The 18,774-nt window shown below is 40.3% G+C and overlaps 1 protein-coding gene across 1 annotated transcript in view; it reads left to right on the forward strand.

Moving 5' to 3' along the window:
- Positions 1-18,774, forward strand: part of MORC1 (MORC family CW-type zinc finger 1) — a 224,168-nt gene that overhangs the window by 75,224 nt on the left and 130,170 nt on the right. The window contains exons 11-13 of the mRNA XM_075542961.1: positions 414-478; positions 3,421-3,564; positions 10,609-10,763. Of these exons, the coding sequence (XP_075399076.1) occupies positions 414-478; positions 3,421-3,564; positions 10,609-10,763 (364 nt within the window). The remainder of the gene's footprint in view (positions 1-413; positions 479-3,420; positions 3,565-10,608; positions 10,764-18,774) is intronic.

The raw sequence follows: 18,774 nt of genomic DNA on the forward strand, positions 1-18,774 counted from the left end.
TTAACAATTTTTAATTACCTTTTTTCTCAAATAATAGCCATAGAGATGGCATAATTTGGAATTTTCTATTCGCAGAGACAAAACCAGAACCTGGTACACTGAATGCCTTCTTTGTATTTTCACTAAGTTTTGTGTCAAAGACATTGTGCCATCGCGGGGAGTTAGAGGTTCTCTCTCAATAATACGCAGTGTGCATCTGAATATGTGAAAATCCTCTTACTCATCCTTTTAAATATTGGAACAATAATGATTTATCAGATATTTATTGGGCACATTCTGAGGATAATCTTGTTAGTCTACTTGGCCTTTCCCCGTTGCCCTGGAAACATTTGGATATAGGATAATAAATGTCAGTTTGACTTTCTTTAATTTAATGAAATCGTGTTCTCTCCCCGCCAAATGTACTTCTCCAGAAAGCATTACGACAAGCAGTAGAAGATGTGGGAGCAAAGCACAGAATCCTTAAAGAGAAACAGAGGTAAGACAGAGTTCTGTTTGCAAAGACCTTGTTAGACTAAAACAAATGCTGACTTCTAAATCGGCAGATTTCGTCGTGATTTTGACAAGTTCTCTTTCATAGCTTGCAACGTCTTATAATATTAGGAGGGCTGTGGTCGAAATTCCTCAACTAACAGAGTCAGGGGCAAGTACTGAATAAAAACTTCTGAGTCTATGGTGCACAATTCGATCTGCATCTGGCTGGCCTGGATGAACACCTGCAGGTGGTGGGTGACCTGCCCAAAGGATCAGCAGACAGCTGCACTTTTCTGTCATCTCCTTTTCCACTTCAAACCTCTGGACCACTGGTCCCAGTGTCCTCTCTCTTCTCATAACCTAATGTTTATTTATTTGTTTTAGTAACTTAACATTTAAAGCAAAGATCTTAGCCCTGAAATCTAGTTCACAAAATAGAAGTAGTAAGCCAACAGAGTCAGGTAGTTGCATCTGTACATTAGCTTGCTCTCCAACCCAGATGTTAAACAAGTTACCCTGAAACTGACCACAGCTGTTCCTATAAACGATGTGATAACTTTGAGAAACTATTACATAGGGACGCATGATTAGATTTCAGTATTTTTCTGAACTTTGCAATCCCATATAACTATAACATGCCTTGAAAACTAAAATTTGAGATGTTGTTTATGCATTTATCAGAATACTCATAAATAAGTATCCTATTAATTTTTATTATAAGCATAAAGTCTTCCCTAAATCTTCAAAAAGACCAATGTTTCTGAGGACTTGTTTGCAATCATAATGATATGTATTGAAAATGACCAACCTATATTTTATCACTAATCATGAGAGTGGACATAAACTGTTTTTTAAAACATGATTTATTTTTCTTCCTTTTTAAATTTAGAGATAGCATCTATTTAATATTGCAGAATGATTATATTATATCCATTAGCACTGTAGCCTGGAAACTTGTTTACATTCAGTGGGTTTTGGAGGGGCTGGCATCCAATAATTTAGTAGAGCCTTTTAAGGAAACATTTGACTCCTATACTTAACCTTTGTTGTGCTGTATTTAATAAATACATAATATCTTAACATATAATCAGTAACTTCCTGCAAAAGTCTGATATATTTTATCATATCTATCAGAAGGACTGATAGAAATTTATCAACGTCTTTGAATAACAGAGGAGGCCTGGTGGCTTAGTGGTTCTGAGCTGGGCTGCTACCTGCAAGATCAAGAGTTCAAAACCACCAGTGGCTCTGTGGGAGAAGGATGGGGCTTTCTATTCCTGTAGAGAGTTGCAGTCTTAAAAGCTTACAGGGGCCATTCTCCCTGTCCTATTGGGTCATTGCGGGTCAGCATCAACTGGATGGCAATGAGTTTGTATCTTTTTTGTCTTAATAATCGATGTATTTAATCAGTCCATTCATTGTATCATGTCAATTGGACTAGCACATAGTCAAAACAAAACAAAACAAAACAAAAGTCAAATTGGGGGGAGAGGCAACTCTAGGACGAGTGGAAGAATTATACATGGTGCTCTTCTTGGTTAGGGAAAGACATAAACGGGTTAGGCACCCGGGCCGCCCTAGGCTAAATGTTTCTTTGATTCCTCACAGCATCCCAAGTTGTCTGTTATTCATTGCTGTAGGTTAGTTCTGACAAGGTGGCCCCAAGCTACAGGGTGAAATTCATCTCCAGGCTTTTCAAAGCTGTAGCCCTTTGGGAGTATTTGGACAAGCCAGTCTTTTGAAGTGACTCCGAGTAGGTTTGAATTGCAAACGTTTCAATCAATAGTCCAGTGCTTTGCTATGTGTGTCTACCAGGGACCCTTCCCCAAATAGGTAACGAAAACCAAACTCACTATTACTGAGCCATAGCGACCCTGTTAGGGTAGAACCTCCACCACCCCCTTCCACCCCCTCTCCCCGGGTTTGTTTACAGAGTAGGAAGCTTTATCGGGTTCCCTTGGAGCAGCTGGTGGCTTCAAACTGATGACCTTGCGGTTAGTGGTCCAATGCATAACGACTAAGCTGCCAGATCTCCTCCTCCTCACATCTGTAAGTAGGTGTGATTGCCATTTTGTAGAGCAGATTGAGAAGCTTTAGTTGGCTGATCCGTAGCCACCAGATGATAAGCGAGCATTTGAAGCTGGCTCTGTCTTTCCGGTTCGTAAATACAGGCACGTTTTAAGCCCCAGCAATCTCTTGTCCCTTTGGTTGTTTCCAACAGATTCTACTCTTCCCCAATTTCTATTTCTGTACGTTTAATCAGAAAGTCACACCAAAACTAGTACAGCAGGACAGAGTCAGAAAAACTGGGACTCCTATCTGTTGCCGTCCCCAGCTTGCTTTGTTAACTTTTATTGACATTTATTTTAGAAAAATTAGAAACCTAAAGAAAAATATATAGTTGGGGTAGGTTCTGAACATTCTGTAGAACACATGAAGTCTCAAGAACACTTTGAAACTTTAGAATGTAACGTAAATGTTAAAATATTCAAATCACCATCTCTCAAAAACACTGCATTTTGCATATGGAATCACTTAACCTTACCGAATTTTCTTGTGAATTTGAATAAGCAATCTCATTTTTATTTATTTTTTCCTGTTTTATTGGGAACTCTTACAGATATTTTGACAGTCCATAAATCAATTACATCAAACATAATTGTACCAATTCTACCACCATTGGTTACAAAACAGCAGTCTTGTTTTTAAATCAGTGAATGTGTGTGTTTTGCTGATAGATTTATTATCCAGCACGATTATGAAGGCTGTTTGGCTAAATAAAGATACTGTGTGTACCTCTCCAGTTTTGTTTTTTCTCAAAATCCACACGTATTTTATAGATCATCATTTTAATGTTTACCTTCTAAGTTTATTAGCCATTTTATAACTTCATTGTGTTATTGAATAAAATCTTTTTTTCTGTACCTTTTCTAACTGTTCCTCTAGAGAATTAAAAAGAGCAAAAACCCTTCCCTTGGTCTATGGAGTGAGCATAGAAAATCGAAGCCAAGTTGGAATGTTCATATACAGCAATAGCCGCTTGATCAAAATGCACGAGAAAGTGGGCCCCCAGCTGAAACTCAAGTCTCTGTAAGTATGCGTTTGTTTTCAATGCACAGGCAGGATGAGAGCGGTGGCAGTAAGATTCTGAGTGTGGAGCTTAATGAGCAATTAACTGTAGTGGAAACGCATGGCATAGTCTCTGCTCCGCCTTCCTGCCAACGCACAGGCATTCACCTGCGTCATTTCTAATGCCCACGGTTTAGGGAAAAGGAAGACTTGGAAATGGAAATGTCGTTAGTGTATTTCCTGAGAAACTTGATGCTTGACCCACGTCTGGTGCTGTTGATTTGGGTTCAAATTTTTAGTATTTTGCCATTTTTAAAAGAATCCTAGCATAGTAAAGAGATGTTATGTTGGTGGCGGTGGGGGGAGGGGTGGGCGGCAGTGGATATAGATGTATAGTCTTGTGGAGTACCTCTGTTGGTACTATCTCCGTTAGTACCCTGCTAACATGAGCTCTTGTTAGTGCTGCGCAAGCATATATGACTAACACCTTCCGATCTATTTGGACTATCGAGTCAGATACATTTTGGTGCTTCTCCGGTGGCTTTCATGAATTCTATGGTCTGGAAGAGAGGCTACAGAAAAGCACAATGAGGCAGACAAACTAATCGTGACCAGTAAAAGGACTTGGGGGGACACTTCACATTTTGGTTCCTCATTTTCAAGGAATTAGCAGCTCACTCATTTGTTTATTTAGCAAGTGTTTATTTTGAAAAGTGACATCACTATGGTTGGAGTCACCCAGTGTCCTAACTCATGATATCACCCCAACTCCCATGGGACTATACAAAATACATGATATCACTCCCGGCCCCCATGGGACCATACAGAATGCATGATATCACCTCCAACACTCATGGGACTATACAGAATACATGATATCACCCTGACCTCCATGGGACCATACAGAATACATGATATCACCCCTGACCCCCATGGGACCATACAGAATACATGATATCACCTCCAACACTCATGGGACTATACAGAATACATGGGACCATACAGAATACATGATATCACCCCCGACCCCCATGGGACCATACAGAATACATGATATCACTCCCGACCCCCATGGGACCATACAGAATACATGATATCACCTCCAACACTCATGGGATTATACAGAATACATGATATCACCCTGACCCCCATGGGACCATACAGAATACATGATATCACCCCCGACCCCCATGGGACCATACAGAATACATGATATCACCCCCGACCCCCATGGGACCATACAGAATACATGATATCACCCCCGACCCCCATGGGACCATACAGAATACATGATATCACCTCTGACCCCCATGGGACTATACAAAATACATGATATCACTCCCGACCCCCATGGGACCATACAGAATACATGATATCACCTCCAACACTCATGGGATTATACAGAATACATGATATCACCCCACCCCCGACCCCCATGGGACTATACAGAATACATGATATCACCCCTAACCCCCATGGGACCATACAGAATACATGATATCACCTCCAACACTCATGGGACTATACAGAATACATGATATCACCCCTGACCCCCATGGGACCATACAGAATACATGATATCACCTCCAACACTCATGGGACTATACAGAATACATGATATCACCCCTGACCCCCATGGGACCATACAGAATACATGATATCACCCCTGACCCCCATGGGACCATACAGAATACATGATATCACCCCTGACCCCCATGGGACCATACAGAATACATGATATCACCCCTGACCCCCATGGGACCATACAGAATACATGATATCACTCCCGACCCCCATGGGACCATACAGAATACATGATATCACCTCCAACACTCATGGGATTATACAGAATACATGATATCACCCCACCCCCGACCCCCATGGGACTATACAGAATACATGATATCACCCCTAACCCCCATGGGACCATACAGAATACATGATATCACCTCCAACACTCATGGGACTATACAGAATACATGATATCACCCCTGACCCCCATGGGACCATACAGAATACATGATATCACCTCTGACCCCCATGGGACTATACAAAATACATGATATCACTCCCGACCCCCATGGGACCATACAGAATACATGATATCACCTCCAACACTCATGGGATTATACAGAATACATGATATCACCCCACCCCCGACCCCCATGGGACTATACAGAATACATGATATCACCCCTAACCCCCATGGGACCATACAGAATACATGATATCACCTCCAACACTCATGGGACTATACAGAATACATGATATCACCCCTGACCCCCATGGGACCATACAGAATACATGATATCACCTCCAACACTCATGGGACTATACAGAATACATGATATCACCCCTGACCCCCATGGGACCATACAGAATACATGATATCACCCCTGACCCCCATGGGACCATACAGAATACATGATATCACCCCTGACCCCCATGGGACCATACAGAATACATGATATCACCCCTGACCCCCATGGGACCATACAGAATACATGATATCACTCTCGACTCCCATGGGACCATACAGAATACATGATATCACCCCTGACCCCCATGGGACCATACAGAATACATGATATCACCCCTAACCCCCATGGGACCATACAGAATACATGATATCACCTCCAACACTCATGGGACTATACAGAATACATGATATCACCCCTGACCCCCATGGGACCATACAGAATACATGATATCACCTCCAACACTCATGGGACTATACAGAATACATGATATCGCCCCTGACCCCCATGGGACCATACAGAATACATGATATCACCTCCAACATTCATGGGACTATACAGAATACATGATATCACCCCTGACCCCCATGGGACCATACAGAATACATGATATCACCCCTGACCCCCATGGGACCATACAGAATACATGATATCACCCCCAACCTCCATGGGACTATACAGAATACATGATATCACCCCTGACCGCTATGGGAACATACAGAATACATGATATCACTCCCAACACCCATGGGACCACCCCTGGTCCCCATAAGATATCAGCCCCGGCCCCCATGAGACCATACAGAATACATGGTACCATCCCTGACCCCCATGGAATTCTTCCTGTAGTGGATCATACAGAATCCTTGTAATGTTTGGTATAAATCTTAGAGATTGATATGTAGTAAATATAATCACAAATTGCTCAAGCGAAATATTTGTTGGATTATATGACTACTACCAACCAGCGGGTTTATAAAGTCCATACTGAAGCACATTATTGGTTGCAACATTATTAGCAACTAAGTAGAAGTCTCTTTTGATTTTTCTTTCTTTTTTTGTTAATTACTACTTCATTCTCCAAAGAGCTATTGGTAAAGCTTCAAGAATAGGAATCATCACAATATGGGGGTTAAAAACCCAGACATTTGGACAAAATGAGTGACTGTCAACACACCCACACCACTAAAAGCAGCAGTGTGTATCTGCAATGTGTGAACAGTAAGCGATGTGATTGATTCCAAGCATCACTGTCAATTGGCTGGTGGGGATAGCTCTGACTAGAGCACATTGCACTCAAAACCCCACGGCCATCAAGTCCATTCCGACTGACCGTGGCCCACATGAAGAAGGGTAACTGCTCCCCGAATCTCTGAGGCTGTACATCCTTGCGAGAAAACAGCTTCATCTTTCTCCCAGGGAGGCCGGTGGGTTGGAACAACCGACCCTGAAATTCGCCTTCTCCAGAACCCACGACCACGTTAGAAAGCTCAAAAAGGACGTTAGCCGAGTTTTAGTCTGAGAGATACATTGCTACATATCAATTAGATTGTGAAAAATGTCTCTGTTGTTAGTAATTCTAGGCCTATTTTAATTAACTATAAGTTTTTATGAAAGGTTCTTCTGACAGTGCCACCTGGTGCAGCGGGGACCCCCTATGTCCCTTGGTGACATCACTGTTTCAGAGTATCATGTGACAGGAATGGTACCAAAGCACTCTAGACAATATGATAAAGATCTGGTGCCATTTGCTTAGGCATATATCACCCAGTGGAAGGGACAGTTAGGTATCAGTTTAAAAATTATTTGATAGCACCAAGAATGATCTTTTAAGTCCCCAGTGGGAATGCCTCTGCTTAAAATCCTATTACATTTAGATTCAAACTATTTGCTATGGTTTTCCTGTGCTCTGGCCTCTGCCGTGCTCTGTACAACCTCCTCGGGCCCAGCTCTCCTTTAGCCCTAATCCCTTCTTCCCTGGAATCTTTAAGCTCATTTCCATCTTTATGCCTTGGCACTTGACATTGCCTCTGGTCTCCGAAGCTCTCACCTTTGACCCTAGCATTTTACCCAGCAGTCAGCTCTTAAGTCCCTTCCAGAGGAAATCTTTTTAGACTATCTAGATAAAATTGACCCCTTCCCTCACCCCATTCAAAATTCTTTCAGGGATTACAGCATCTACTTCATGTTGCTTACTTTTCACTCCCTGAAGTGACCATGTCCACGCATCTGTTTGCTAGCCTCATGCCTGTCACTATCGATGGGAATCAAAAAATTTAACAAGAGGCTCAGTGACTTAATGACCGTTTTGAGTATAAAAAAATAATATACCAAAAGGCAGTTATTTTTAAACAGTTAATACTTAAATAATTATTATTTATAAGTATAAATAAGTATAAAAAGGTACAGAAAACTAGATAGAAGGGTTTTAAAACATAAATGAAAACACTATTAAATAATACCTGACAACAAAACTGTTATTTAAGATAGTTCCATATTGCTTCTTGATTGAAGTCCTCCCTTAGAATATTCTTTGGTTTTATCTGATCATCAGCGGTGTGATTCATCTTTAACCATCTCTTCACTGTAGGAGTAGAGTCCCATTCCTTAGGAGGTAGGCCAATTAGACAATAGTCATCGTGTTTGCTATATTAGAAACGAGAGACTTTTCTCCTTTGAATATATTATGTTCATTTTTGAAAAATCCATTTCCCTTCTGCTGAACTTGCAGCAATAATTTTGTGAATATCTTAAGCTCTTTGAAAACGTTCAGGAATTGCATAATTCACTCATAATATTTGGTGGGGATTTGGGGCAGAACACAAAGCCGAAATGAATGACAGTGTGTCACTCTCTGGTAGTCTGTCACTTTTCCTCTTTCCATTACATGTTTGTGCACTGACACACAAACACAATAGGATAGCAATGTAGTATTTCATCAGAAGTATAACGAGTTTTATGAACGAATAAATGAATATTACAAGCTTAGTTCTGTCTTAAATTTTTATACCTCTGAAAGGAATGAACATTGCCACTGGTGCGTAGAATACCCTGTTGCTTAGACGAATGTTAAAAAAGAGTACGGACTGTAAACTTGTGATTTTCACTTCCGGCGGCGGCCCAGCCACCTTAGAGAGAACACTCATAATCAGTGCCGTTTGAACAACTGGTTCGCAGAACTCAACCAAAAATTAGGTGTCTAAAATATTCTCAAACTGATTGTAGTAATGATTGTACAGTTCTTCTTGATTGTGACTGAACGATTGAGTGCTATGATATGAGACTTTAAAGGCAATAAAACTATTGGGGAAAAATTTGTTATCTATTCTGCCAAGCCGGTTTGAACTGGCTGACTCCCAGCACCATTTATCACCCTCAAATGGAAGAGGAATTTTGTAAGCAGGGACACCCAGTCTTGGTTGCTCATCGCTGTACCTCCAGTTTCTAGAACAGGATCCGAGGCTCGGTTGTAATAAATGGATGCTGTCATTAGAGGCGAGCATCGGTTGTGAAAAGGACACTAGGAGAGACAGCTTAAGTGGACTGGAGGAAGCTAAGTCAGGCTTCTTGTTGACCAACGTCGCCTTAAAGAATGACAGACACATCAAATGAAGGGAGGGTGAGAGGGGAAAGTGCTGAGCACCCATAGGAGAGGCAACCAACTGCCACAAGCGAGGCAGGGTTGCTTTGTGTGCAATGTCAGGGACAATGAGGAGTCCCCAACAACTACGAAATATTTTAAAAACATTTTAAAACCAAAGCATATTATGTTATAATATATATACAGCAATTACAAGTGCCAGCCACCCTGTGCCCATCATGCTGTTAGCCCCCATGGTTCAGGCTCCAATCCACTGCAATCCTGAGTGCAAGAGAACCGAACCCTGCCTGGTCCTTTGCCATCCTCACTATGGCTCCCATGCCTGAGCTCGGCCATGGTGCCAGTCCATCTCCGTGAAGGTCTTCCTAGTTTCCAATTCCCCTTCACTTTGCCAAGCATGAATCCTCCCCCCTCCCCCCACCCAGTGTCTGGTCTCTCCTGATAATATGTCCGAAGTATGAAAGATGACGTCTCGCCATCCTGACCTCTAAGGAGCACTCTGGCCGTACTTCTTCCAAGACAGATCGTTTGTCCCTTTAGCAGCTCATGGTATGTTCAACAGTTTTCTCCAGAACCACAATTCAGACACAGTGACTTTTCAGTCTTCTTTATTTAATGTCCAACTTTTACATGCATCTGAGGCAATGGAAAATACCACCCTAAACCCCTAAAAACAAGAAAGCATATATCTATATCTCTACATATTACCAAATGGTCAAATATGGGTACTCATTACCCTCTGGGGCAATGCTGTCTTTTGGCTGCCTTGTGGAATTCAGGAGCATCCTGTGGAACTGGGCAATGGTCACAAATCCAAGTTTTCATATGAAATGAAGACAAAGAAAATAACTCAAATCAGTGTCATTAAAAGGATCCTGTTTTTTTATTATAACAAATTGTTGTTACTGATACTTAATATCGGAAGGCCTCCTCTAACCGAAGGTGGTAGGTATCAAGAAAGACTCACGTCAATTCAGTAATGATTTTTTAATTATACATAATGAGACCAAACTTACCTAGGAGGACCATACATTTATGCAATAAAATAAAGTTGCATTTACCTGTATCTTGTTTGACATGGGCCTAGACCCAATGAATGAGCTCATGTTCGGGAATTTGATTTTAAATGATCAGAACATAATTGTCTTTTATTATTTTCTTAGCTGAATTTCACAAAATTAATGATGCATGCATTTAATTCCCCAGACTTGGTGCAGGAATGGTTGGAATTGTTAATATACCCTTGGAGATTATGGAACCATCTCATAACAAACAGGAATTTCTCAATGTCCAAGAATACAATCATCTACGGAAAGTCATGGGACAGTACTTGGTCCAGTACTGTAAGGACACTGGTTTCAGTGAGTATGCAGTGGTCATATCAAGCAGCGTTTCAAAAGGGATCTCCCCAGGTGACGTACCTAAACTGGGCTTATAACCTTCATTCAGGTGCGCTAGTGGCTCACAGCCCCCAAAGCAAGCGCCTTCATCTAAAGTGCAGGAGAAGTGAACTTGTTTCAGTGATTCTCCTAAAATATTGGGGGAAATATTAGGATAACATTCAAGCAGCAGATTGGAAATTGTGAGGGAAGGGTCACCGGAGAGTGGTGTGAGGGGATAGGGAGAGAAGGGGGAAAACACTTCTCTGCACTGACCAAGAAACCTTAAGCAACTTGGAGACTCCTGTCTATGAGTGAGTGTACAATCCCATCTGGGTCACAGTAGTCCCTTAGCAGGGTTATGTCATAGCACAGAATCATCATTAACCCTCAATAATTTCAGATGGATTAAATGTAGTTTTGTTCTGCCAAACATACTATATATACTTGAGTATAAGCCGACCCGACTATCAGCCAAGACACCTAATTTTACCACAAAAACAGCATAAAAAATGTGCTGAAAAACTCGGCTTCTACATGAGTATATAAGGTATCTTTGTTAGATAAATTCTTTAAAAAATCAATGAAAATAGGTAAAATACATGTGTTTGGAAACTTAAGCGTCTAAACCAGGTCTCTGGAAAATATGACTTATTCGTCCTCAGCAAGTAACTGCAGAATATGGTGAGGTGCTTCTGTGCATCCATTACCCACATTGATTGTCAGTTACCCAGGTGTGAGTATTCATTGACGGAAAGAAATATGCCACTGTGCATTTTCACCATGATTTACATGTAAATTAACTCCCATTTTAAAAGCTTGTCTCAAGGATAGAGACATGCTTTTTGACACACACGAATTACACTGCATGCATACAAAATTGTGCTTTTAACTTTGAAGATAATTTAAAAGATTTTATTGTAGTTCAAATAGATGTCATAATTGTAGAATGCTTTGTTTTCTTTTAAATTTTTGAACCTAAATTTTTCTCACACGTGTGAAAGAGAGAAGAACGCGGGTCCTTGGGATAGAGGGGTGTGAGGATAAGGTTGAAAGACCAGAGTTCCCGTCAACGGTAAATGATCATGTTGTTGTCTGACACCTAGTCAGTGTGGTGGTATCAACACTAGCTGAGAGCTCGTTAGATACGCTTCATCCCAAACGTATTGAATTGGAATCTGCATTTAAGTAAGATCCTCCTGGGATTGGTAAACACAATTTTGGAAATCACTGTTCTAAAGAGTAGGTACTTCCTTATAATTTTTGCTTAGTGTAGGCTTACTAGCACTTTTTTCCATAAGCACTACGATTATCTTAGGGATATGTTGGGAGTTCAACAGGAATGACTAGATGTTCTGGCTGAATTTGCTTGAAGCTATAGAAAGCATAGGACTGTGCATCCCAAAGAGAACAAAACAAATATGCCTTGTGAGTAGAACCACCCCTGGAGGTAGTAGCTGTAGGCTTAAGCACTGTACCACCAGGAATTATATATATTTTGCAAAGATTCATTGCCCTTGGGTGAATTCTGACTTGTAATGACTCTATGGGAAAGAGTAGAACCACCCTATTGGCCTTCCAAGGCTGTAAATCTTTCTCCTATGGAGTGCCTGGTGGGTTTGAACAGCCACCCTTCCAGTTAGCAGCTGACTGCTTTAACTATAGCTTCTCTGGAATATACTTATTATTATTATTAGGTGCAGTAGAGTTGATTCCAACTCACAACAATACTGTGTACAACAGAAGACAGCACTGCTTGATCCTACTCTATCCTCATGATTACTACAGTTAAGCCCCTTGTAGCCACTATGTGAATCTATCACATTGAGAATCTTCTTTTTAAGTAGAAACCCTCTAATTAGCCCAGCATGATGTCCTGCATAATTAAGTAAACATTAAAGATCTATTCTCTAATATTTAAATTTTACCATGAAAGTGCAAAACAAAGCATTTGAAAATTGTTTAACTCTCATTCTTCTTATACCTTTTTTCCATCCTTTCCTCATCTTTATGGGGAAAAAAGCTAAACAAAACAAAGCCCTACCAGCATTTAATTAAGGTCATAGACATTACCTGTCTTAAAAAACTCTCAGCTATTAAGTTGATTCTGACTTGCGGAAACATTAATGTGTGTCAAAAAGGAATTGTGATCCATTTTTCAGAAGTAGATTTCTAGATCTTCCAAGGTTCCTTCCAAGTCCAACACTTTAAGTAGACTGAGCTGCCAACTTTTTGGTTGGTGGCTGAGCACGTTAACTACATCACCTAGGAATACCTTCTCCATCGAAATGGGGACGCGAGGGGTGGTGGAGGGAGTTACCACTGAATACATTTTTAAGTCATGGCAAAATCATACATGCAAAGTAAAAAAAATAGAACTGTACTTCATAAAGTTTTCAAGGGCTAATATTCCAGATATAGATTGCCCAATTTTCTTCCTATCAACCTCCTGGTTAGCACTTGATAGCATTGATTATCGCGTTATCCATGCACTCTGGTCTTTTTTGACTCCTAGTGACCCTAGAAAGACTCCATGGGACCTCAATGCTATGATCCCTGAGTCAAATCTTTCTCCCACAGAGAGATTGGTGAGTTCAAACCAAAGACCTTTGGGTTAGCAGTTGAGCATCAGTTTCCTTGGACCCCAGTGCGCCACTCAGAAGAGCTGTTCATTAGACTTTCTTATATTTAGAGCAGACAATGTGATCTTTCTCCCACGGAGTGGCTGGTGGGTTTGATCTGAAGAACTTGTGGTTAACAACCCCACACTGACTCATAGTGACCTGTATTTATCCTATAGGATAGGGTAGAACTGCCCTGGTGAGTTGTTGAGACTGTAGAAAGGAGTAGAAAATGTCCCCTTTCTCCTGTAGAGCAACTGGTGGCCTTGAACTGCTGACCTTTTGGATCCCAGCCCAAAGCATAACCACTATACCGCTAAGACTCCTACAGCACGATGAGTGCTCAAAAACCCTCCAATCAGGCTTATATTTACTCAGAAGAATCCTAGTGAGCCCAGCCCTCTGGGGGTGTTCCCTCCAAGCACCCATGGAATGGATACCAAATGGGCAGGCACCCTCCCAACTTCACTCTCCGATCTAGGTTTTACCTTCCAGCTTGTCGCAAACCCGTTGTCACTGCAGATTCCTGCACTACCTACTTAATCTCTGCGAACGTTTCTCAATGGGTGTTAATTTTTGGAAAACTTTTGCAATGAGTGTGTTAGGATGCTAAATATATCTGCATTTTGGTTATGGCTGATCCCTAACATTATTTTGCTAATTTTTATAAGTTGATCTGAGGATAGAAGGTATTCTCACAAAAGATATTCCCCTTGAAGTAGAGGCAGGATAGCAAGCACGTTCACACACTTCACAGCTTCCTCCTAAAACCTCGTTATTAAACCGAATCAAGTAATCGAGTCACAATTGGAAGTCCAGAGACTGTTCTTGGAGGATGACCCCTCAAGGTCTTTGCTCATTAGTTCCCAAAGGAAAAGCAAAAGTTATGTAATACTTGGATAATACTCTGAAAGGCAGTGCTACAGGGAAACCAATTTTAACAAAAAGTATTTGGGTAGATTTTTTTGCCTTATAAATAAAAGATGCAATCTTTGTATTTGCTGTAAATCTGATCTGTTTCCATGGAAAACTGGACTCTTGTAAAAATCGAATCAGCAGAAAGGGAAATGGAGAGGTAATGACTTTGTGTCATTTATCACATCTGCATTTACTTTTGGCACAGGTGATGGTAAGATGCTAAGAAATATGTTTCTCATCTCTCAGTCTGACCTCACCTTACCGTCTGCTACTGTGTTTTTTTTGACGCTTTATGTATCCTACAGCAAAATGGAAATAATAATAATCAGCATTCTGGAAAAGGGAGAGAAGATAGAAAGATTAGAAGAAACACCAAATGAAATTTGTGTTTGAAAAGAAACAATGATGTAGAAATGTATTACCAACCATTTCCAAAATGAGTCAGAATTTTAATAAAGCCTCTGGTGTAATAAGCATAATTCAGAATTCAGATCATAGGTCGGCACGTTGGAAAAGAAACCGTCAGTCCTCTATTGCAGTCTTTACTTGTCTTAGTGATTTGTTGTTGTTGTTGTTGTTTTGTGAGGTGGCATCAAATCGGTTCTGATGAAACTTCACCACATCTTGCACCATCTTCACAGTCACTCCCCTGCTTGAGGCCATTGTTGAAGCCACTCTGTCATCCATGTCCTGGAGGGCCTTCTCTTTTTCCCTGCCCTTCTTTGACCAAGGATGACATCCTTTCCAGGGACTGGTCTCGTCTGATCACATGTCCAAAGTACACGAGACAAAGTCCCACGATCCTTGCTTCTCAGGAGCATTCTGGCTGTACATCTTCTAACTTAACTGAGGCTGCTGTAATATAAATACTACTAATTAGTTGTATATACAGAACAGAAATTTATTTTCTAACCGTTTCAGAGGCAGGAAGTCCTATCAGAACATTGGCAGGAGGAGAGCCTTTCCATCTTTTAAAGTTCTGGAGGAAGACCCTGGTCTCATTTCAGTGTCTGCTCCTCAGGTCCTTGGTACCCTCCCAATGGTGTCAGCCTTTTTCCTCTAGTGTGTTCTTGCTTCCGTGCCTAATCGGATTCTACTCACTCTGTGAACTCACTAACAGTAGACAAATTATTTCTAAGTAACATTCCATCCAGGTTTATGGATTAGGATTTACAGAACACATTTTTAAAAGAGCAATCCTTAGCTCCACCTCGTATTCTCACACTAATACTCCCACTACACTCCCAGACAGTTTGAATCTGACTGAGAGCCTCCCATAAAAGAAAAATGACTACTTCCTAGGTAGCCCACAAATCTCTGAAGGGCTCTACTAAAAATTGCACATTGAATTCAAGTGTGCTTTTCTCTCCTTCTTTTAAGATCCACTAGCTGTTTTAGCTTCAAGGGTTATAGCATGAACTAACAGAGCATGGTCTATTTTACCCTGTCTAGGAATGTATAGTGCAGCGGGGACAAAAAATGGCAAACAATTCATTTAGAAACAGAATTGGAAAAGTTGAGTGCTAAGTAATTGGCCTAGAATTCACAATCCAGAGGTCAGGGGACACCCCAGAGAAGTGATTATTCTGAAGGACGAGGAGTAGCTAGCCAGGCCAATGGGATCTTACACCTTTGGGGTCAGGTAGGATAAGCGTAAGCCTCTTCCAAATGACAGTTCTCCAAATATTTCAAGAAAGGGATATGTATCTTTTCTATCTTGTTTTATCCAGATGAACTTTTGCAAGCTCTGTTGTTATCCTTCATTTGCTATATAATTTATCACTTTGGAACTTTGTTACTGAAAGGCAAAATATGACAGATGGAATGTGAACAACCTTTAAAGAAATAGGGTCATCGTCTCTCTTTTAAAAAGATATAATTGTATTGATGCAGGCCATTAGTATACTTACGTTATTGTTAGGTGTGGTCATAACGGTTTCGACTCAGAGTGACCTTATGCATAACCCAATAAAAAATTGCCCTGTTCTGTACCATCTTCACAATTGTTGCTGTATTGGGGCCCATTGTTGTAGCTACTGTGTTAATCCAGCTAGTTGAGGGTTTCTTTTTTTTCCCTGACTCTGCACTTCCAAGCACGTTGTCCTTCTTCAGAGACTGCTTCTTCCTAAAAAATATGTTCAAAGTACATAACACTCCGAAGTCCTGCCATTCTTACTTCAGAGAACCATGCTAGCTCTACTTCTAAGTCATATTAGTTCTTTCTTCTGGTAATACTTGCTATATATAGTCAATGTTTTTCACCACACCATAATTCCAGGTAATAAATTATCCTTTTCTCTTCCTTATTCATCGTTCACCTTTTGCACAAAGTTAAAGCAGTTGAAAATACGATTGGTTGGGAGAGGCACATTTTAGTCCTCAAATGATACCTTTGCTGTTCAGCACTTTAATGTGGTCTTTGAATATATATTTGCCTAAAGCAAACTATTTGATCGCTTGACTACTGTTTCCATGGATGTTGATTGCAATCAATTGTAATTCTAGTAATATGAAATCTTTGGCAATTTAAATCTTTTCTCCACTCATCATGATACTGTTTATTGGTTCAGTTGTGAGGATTTTTGTTTTCTTTACATTGAGGTGCAATTCATACTGGAGGCTGTAGTCTTGTTCTTCGTTCATAAGTGTCTAAAATCCTCTTTACTTTCAGCCAGCAAAGTTTATAGTATTGGAAAAAATATTAGCAATGAATACGCTGCTAGTCATGAAAAATTCTGTCAGGTGATTTCTGATGTTGTTTCTGTCACCGAGGACATATTTTCTGTGGTCTTTTTTCTTTGTTTCCCGTGCTTGCATTCCAATTACTACTACTTATCATTACTTCTCGATTGTAAGTTTGATCAATTTCAGACTGCAGACGTTGGTAAAAGCTTCTTCCATTTCTTGATCTTGGTATTCGTAGTTGGTGTGTAAATTTGTATAATAATCACAGTAATTGGTCTTCCTTCTAGACATCTCGATTGCATCCTTTTACTGACAATGTTGCACTTCAGGTTCATCCTAGGTCACTCTTTGTGCCTGTAAGTCTAATGCCACCCCATTGAATTTGTCCCTTTGAGCACAGTAAATCACAGGCTTCCCTAGTTTACAATAGACCATACCAGTCTATTGCAGCTCACCACTGTCTTGGATAGCAATCTTCAAATATTGCATGTCATTTTTAATAACTTCCCATTTTCTGACCCACATTCACATCCTGATGATAAACGTGTGTTTGCCATGGATCATTCTCATTTTGAATATTGTCACATCAGCAAACAAAGGTCCTGAAAACAATCCATGTCGTTCATGTTGGCTTTATTTGAGGAGACAGTTCTTTTCCAGTTGTAGTTCAAGGACTTTCCACCTGGAGGGGCTCCTGTTCCATCACGATATAAATGGTCTATTTATAAAGGTTCATGGACCAGTTTTTTTTACAAGTAGATCACCAAGTCATTCTTAATCTAGTAGCTCCACTGAACCCTGTTCACCTTAAGTGACCTTACCAGTATTTGAAATACCACTGGCAAAACTTCCAGTATCACGGCAACATGTAAGATAACACAGTAGGGCAGACTGACAGAGGAATTGTAGATAAACTCTCAGTGAGCACATCAAGTCACTCAACCCAAGTGTATTTATTAATAAATTTGAGGTTTATACCTGTTTTACTTTGTTATTTTTATTTGTTGCTTAATACTATACAAAATCTATACAATATATACCTTTCCTAAATATTCATCTCCAAGACAGGTAAACCTGTAGAGACAGTAGCTCCATTAATTGTTCCTCGGGGGTAAAACCTGGGAGGGTGGAGGGAAATGGGGAACAAAAATGATTAGAACAAGAAGACGTTCTCAACTTGATTGTGATGATGATTTAACAAATCTTCTTGATGTGATCGAACTATTGAATTGTGTGATATGTGAATTATATGCCAATAAAACCGTTGGAAAAATGAAATGGAATAAATAAAGATGCATATTCTAGACTTAGCTGAAATGTATTGACATTGCTTATCTTGAACCAGATGCCATATAGTATAGTGTGCTAGGAATAACAAATTCAAGGGGAATGATGTCACATTTATTGTGAAAAACAACATTTCAAGATCTACTTGAAATACAGTGCTGTCTGTAGTAGGATAACATATACCCGAATAAGAGATCAATGACCTATTCATTGCAAATACCTTTTTTTCGATTGCATAAAAGATGACTACACACATGGACTTCACCAGATGGAATACACAGGAATCAATAGACCATATGGAAAGAGATGACTGAGAGTCTTATTAGTCAAAACAAGACCAGAGCCCATTTGTGGACTAGAGCATCCATTGATTTACTTAGAAGTACAGATCGAAGTTGCAAGCTGAATGAGTCCATGAGAGCCAATACGACCGTGAATCGATTCTACCTGAGTTTAGAGTCTACCTAAAGAACAGATCTGAT

Source organism: Tenrec ecaudatus, chromosome 2, assembly GCF_050624435.1.
Source record: "Tenrec ecaudatus isolate mTenEca1 chromosome 2, mTenEca1.hap1, whole genome shotgun sequence".
NCBI lineage: Eukaryota > Metazoa > Chordata > Mammalia > Afrosoricida > Tenrecidae > Tenrec > Tenrec ecaudatus.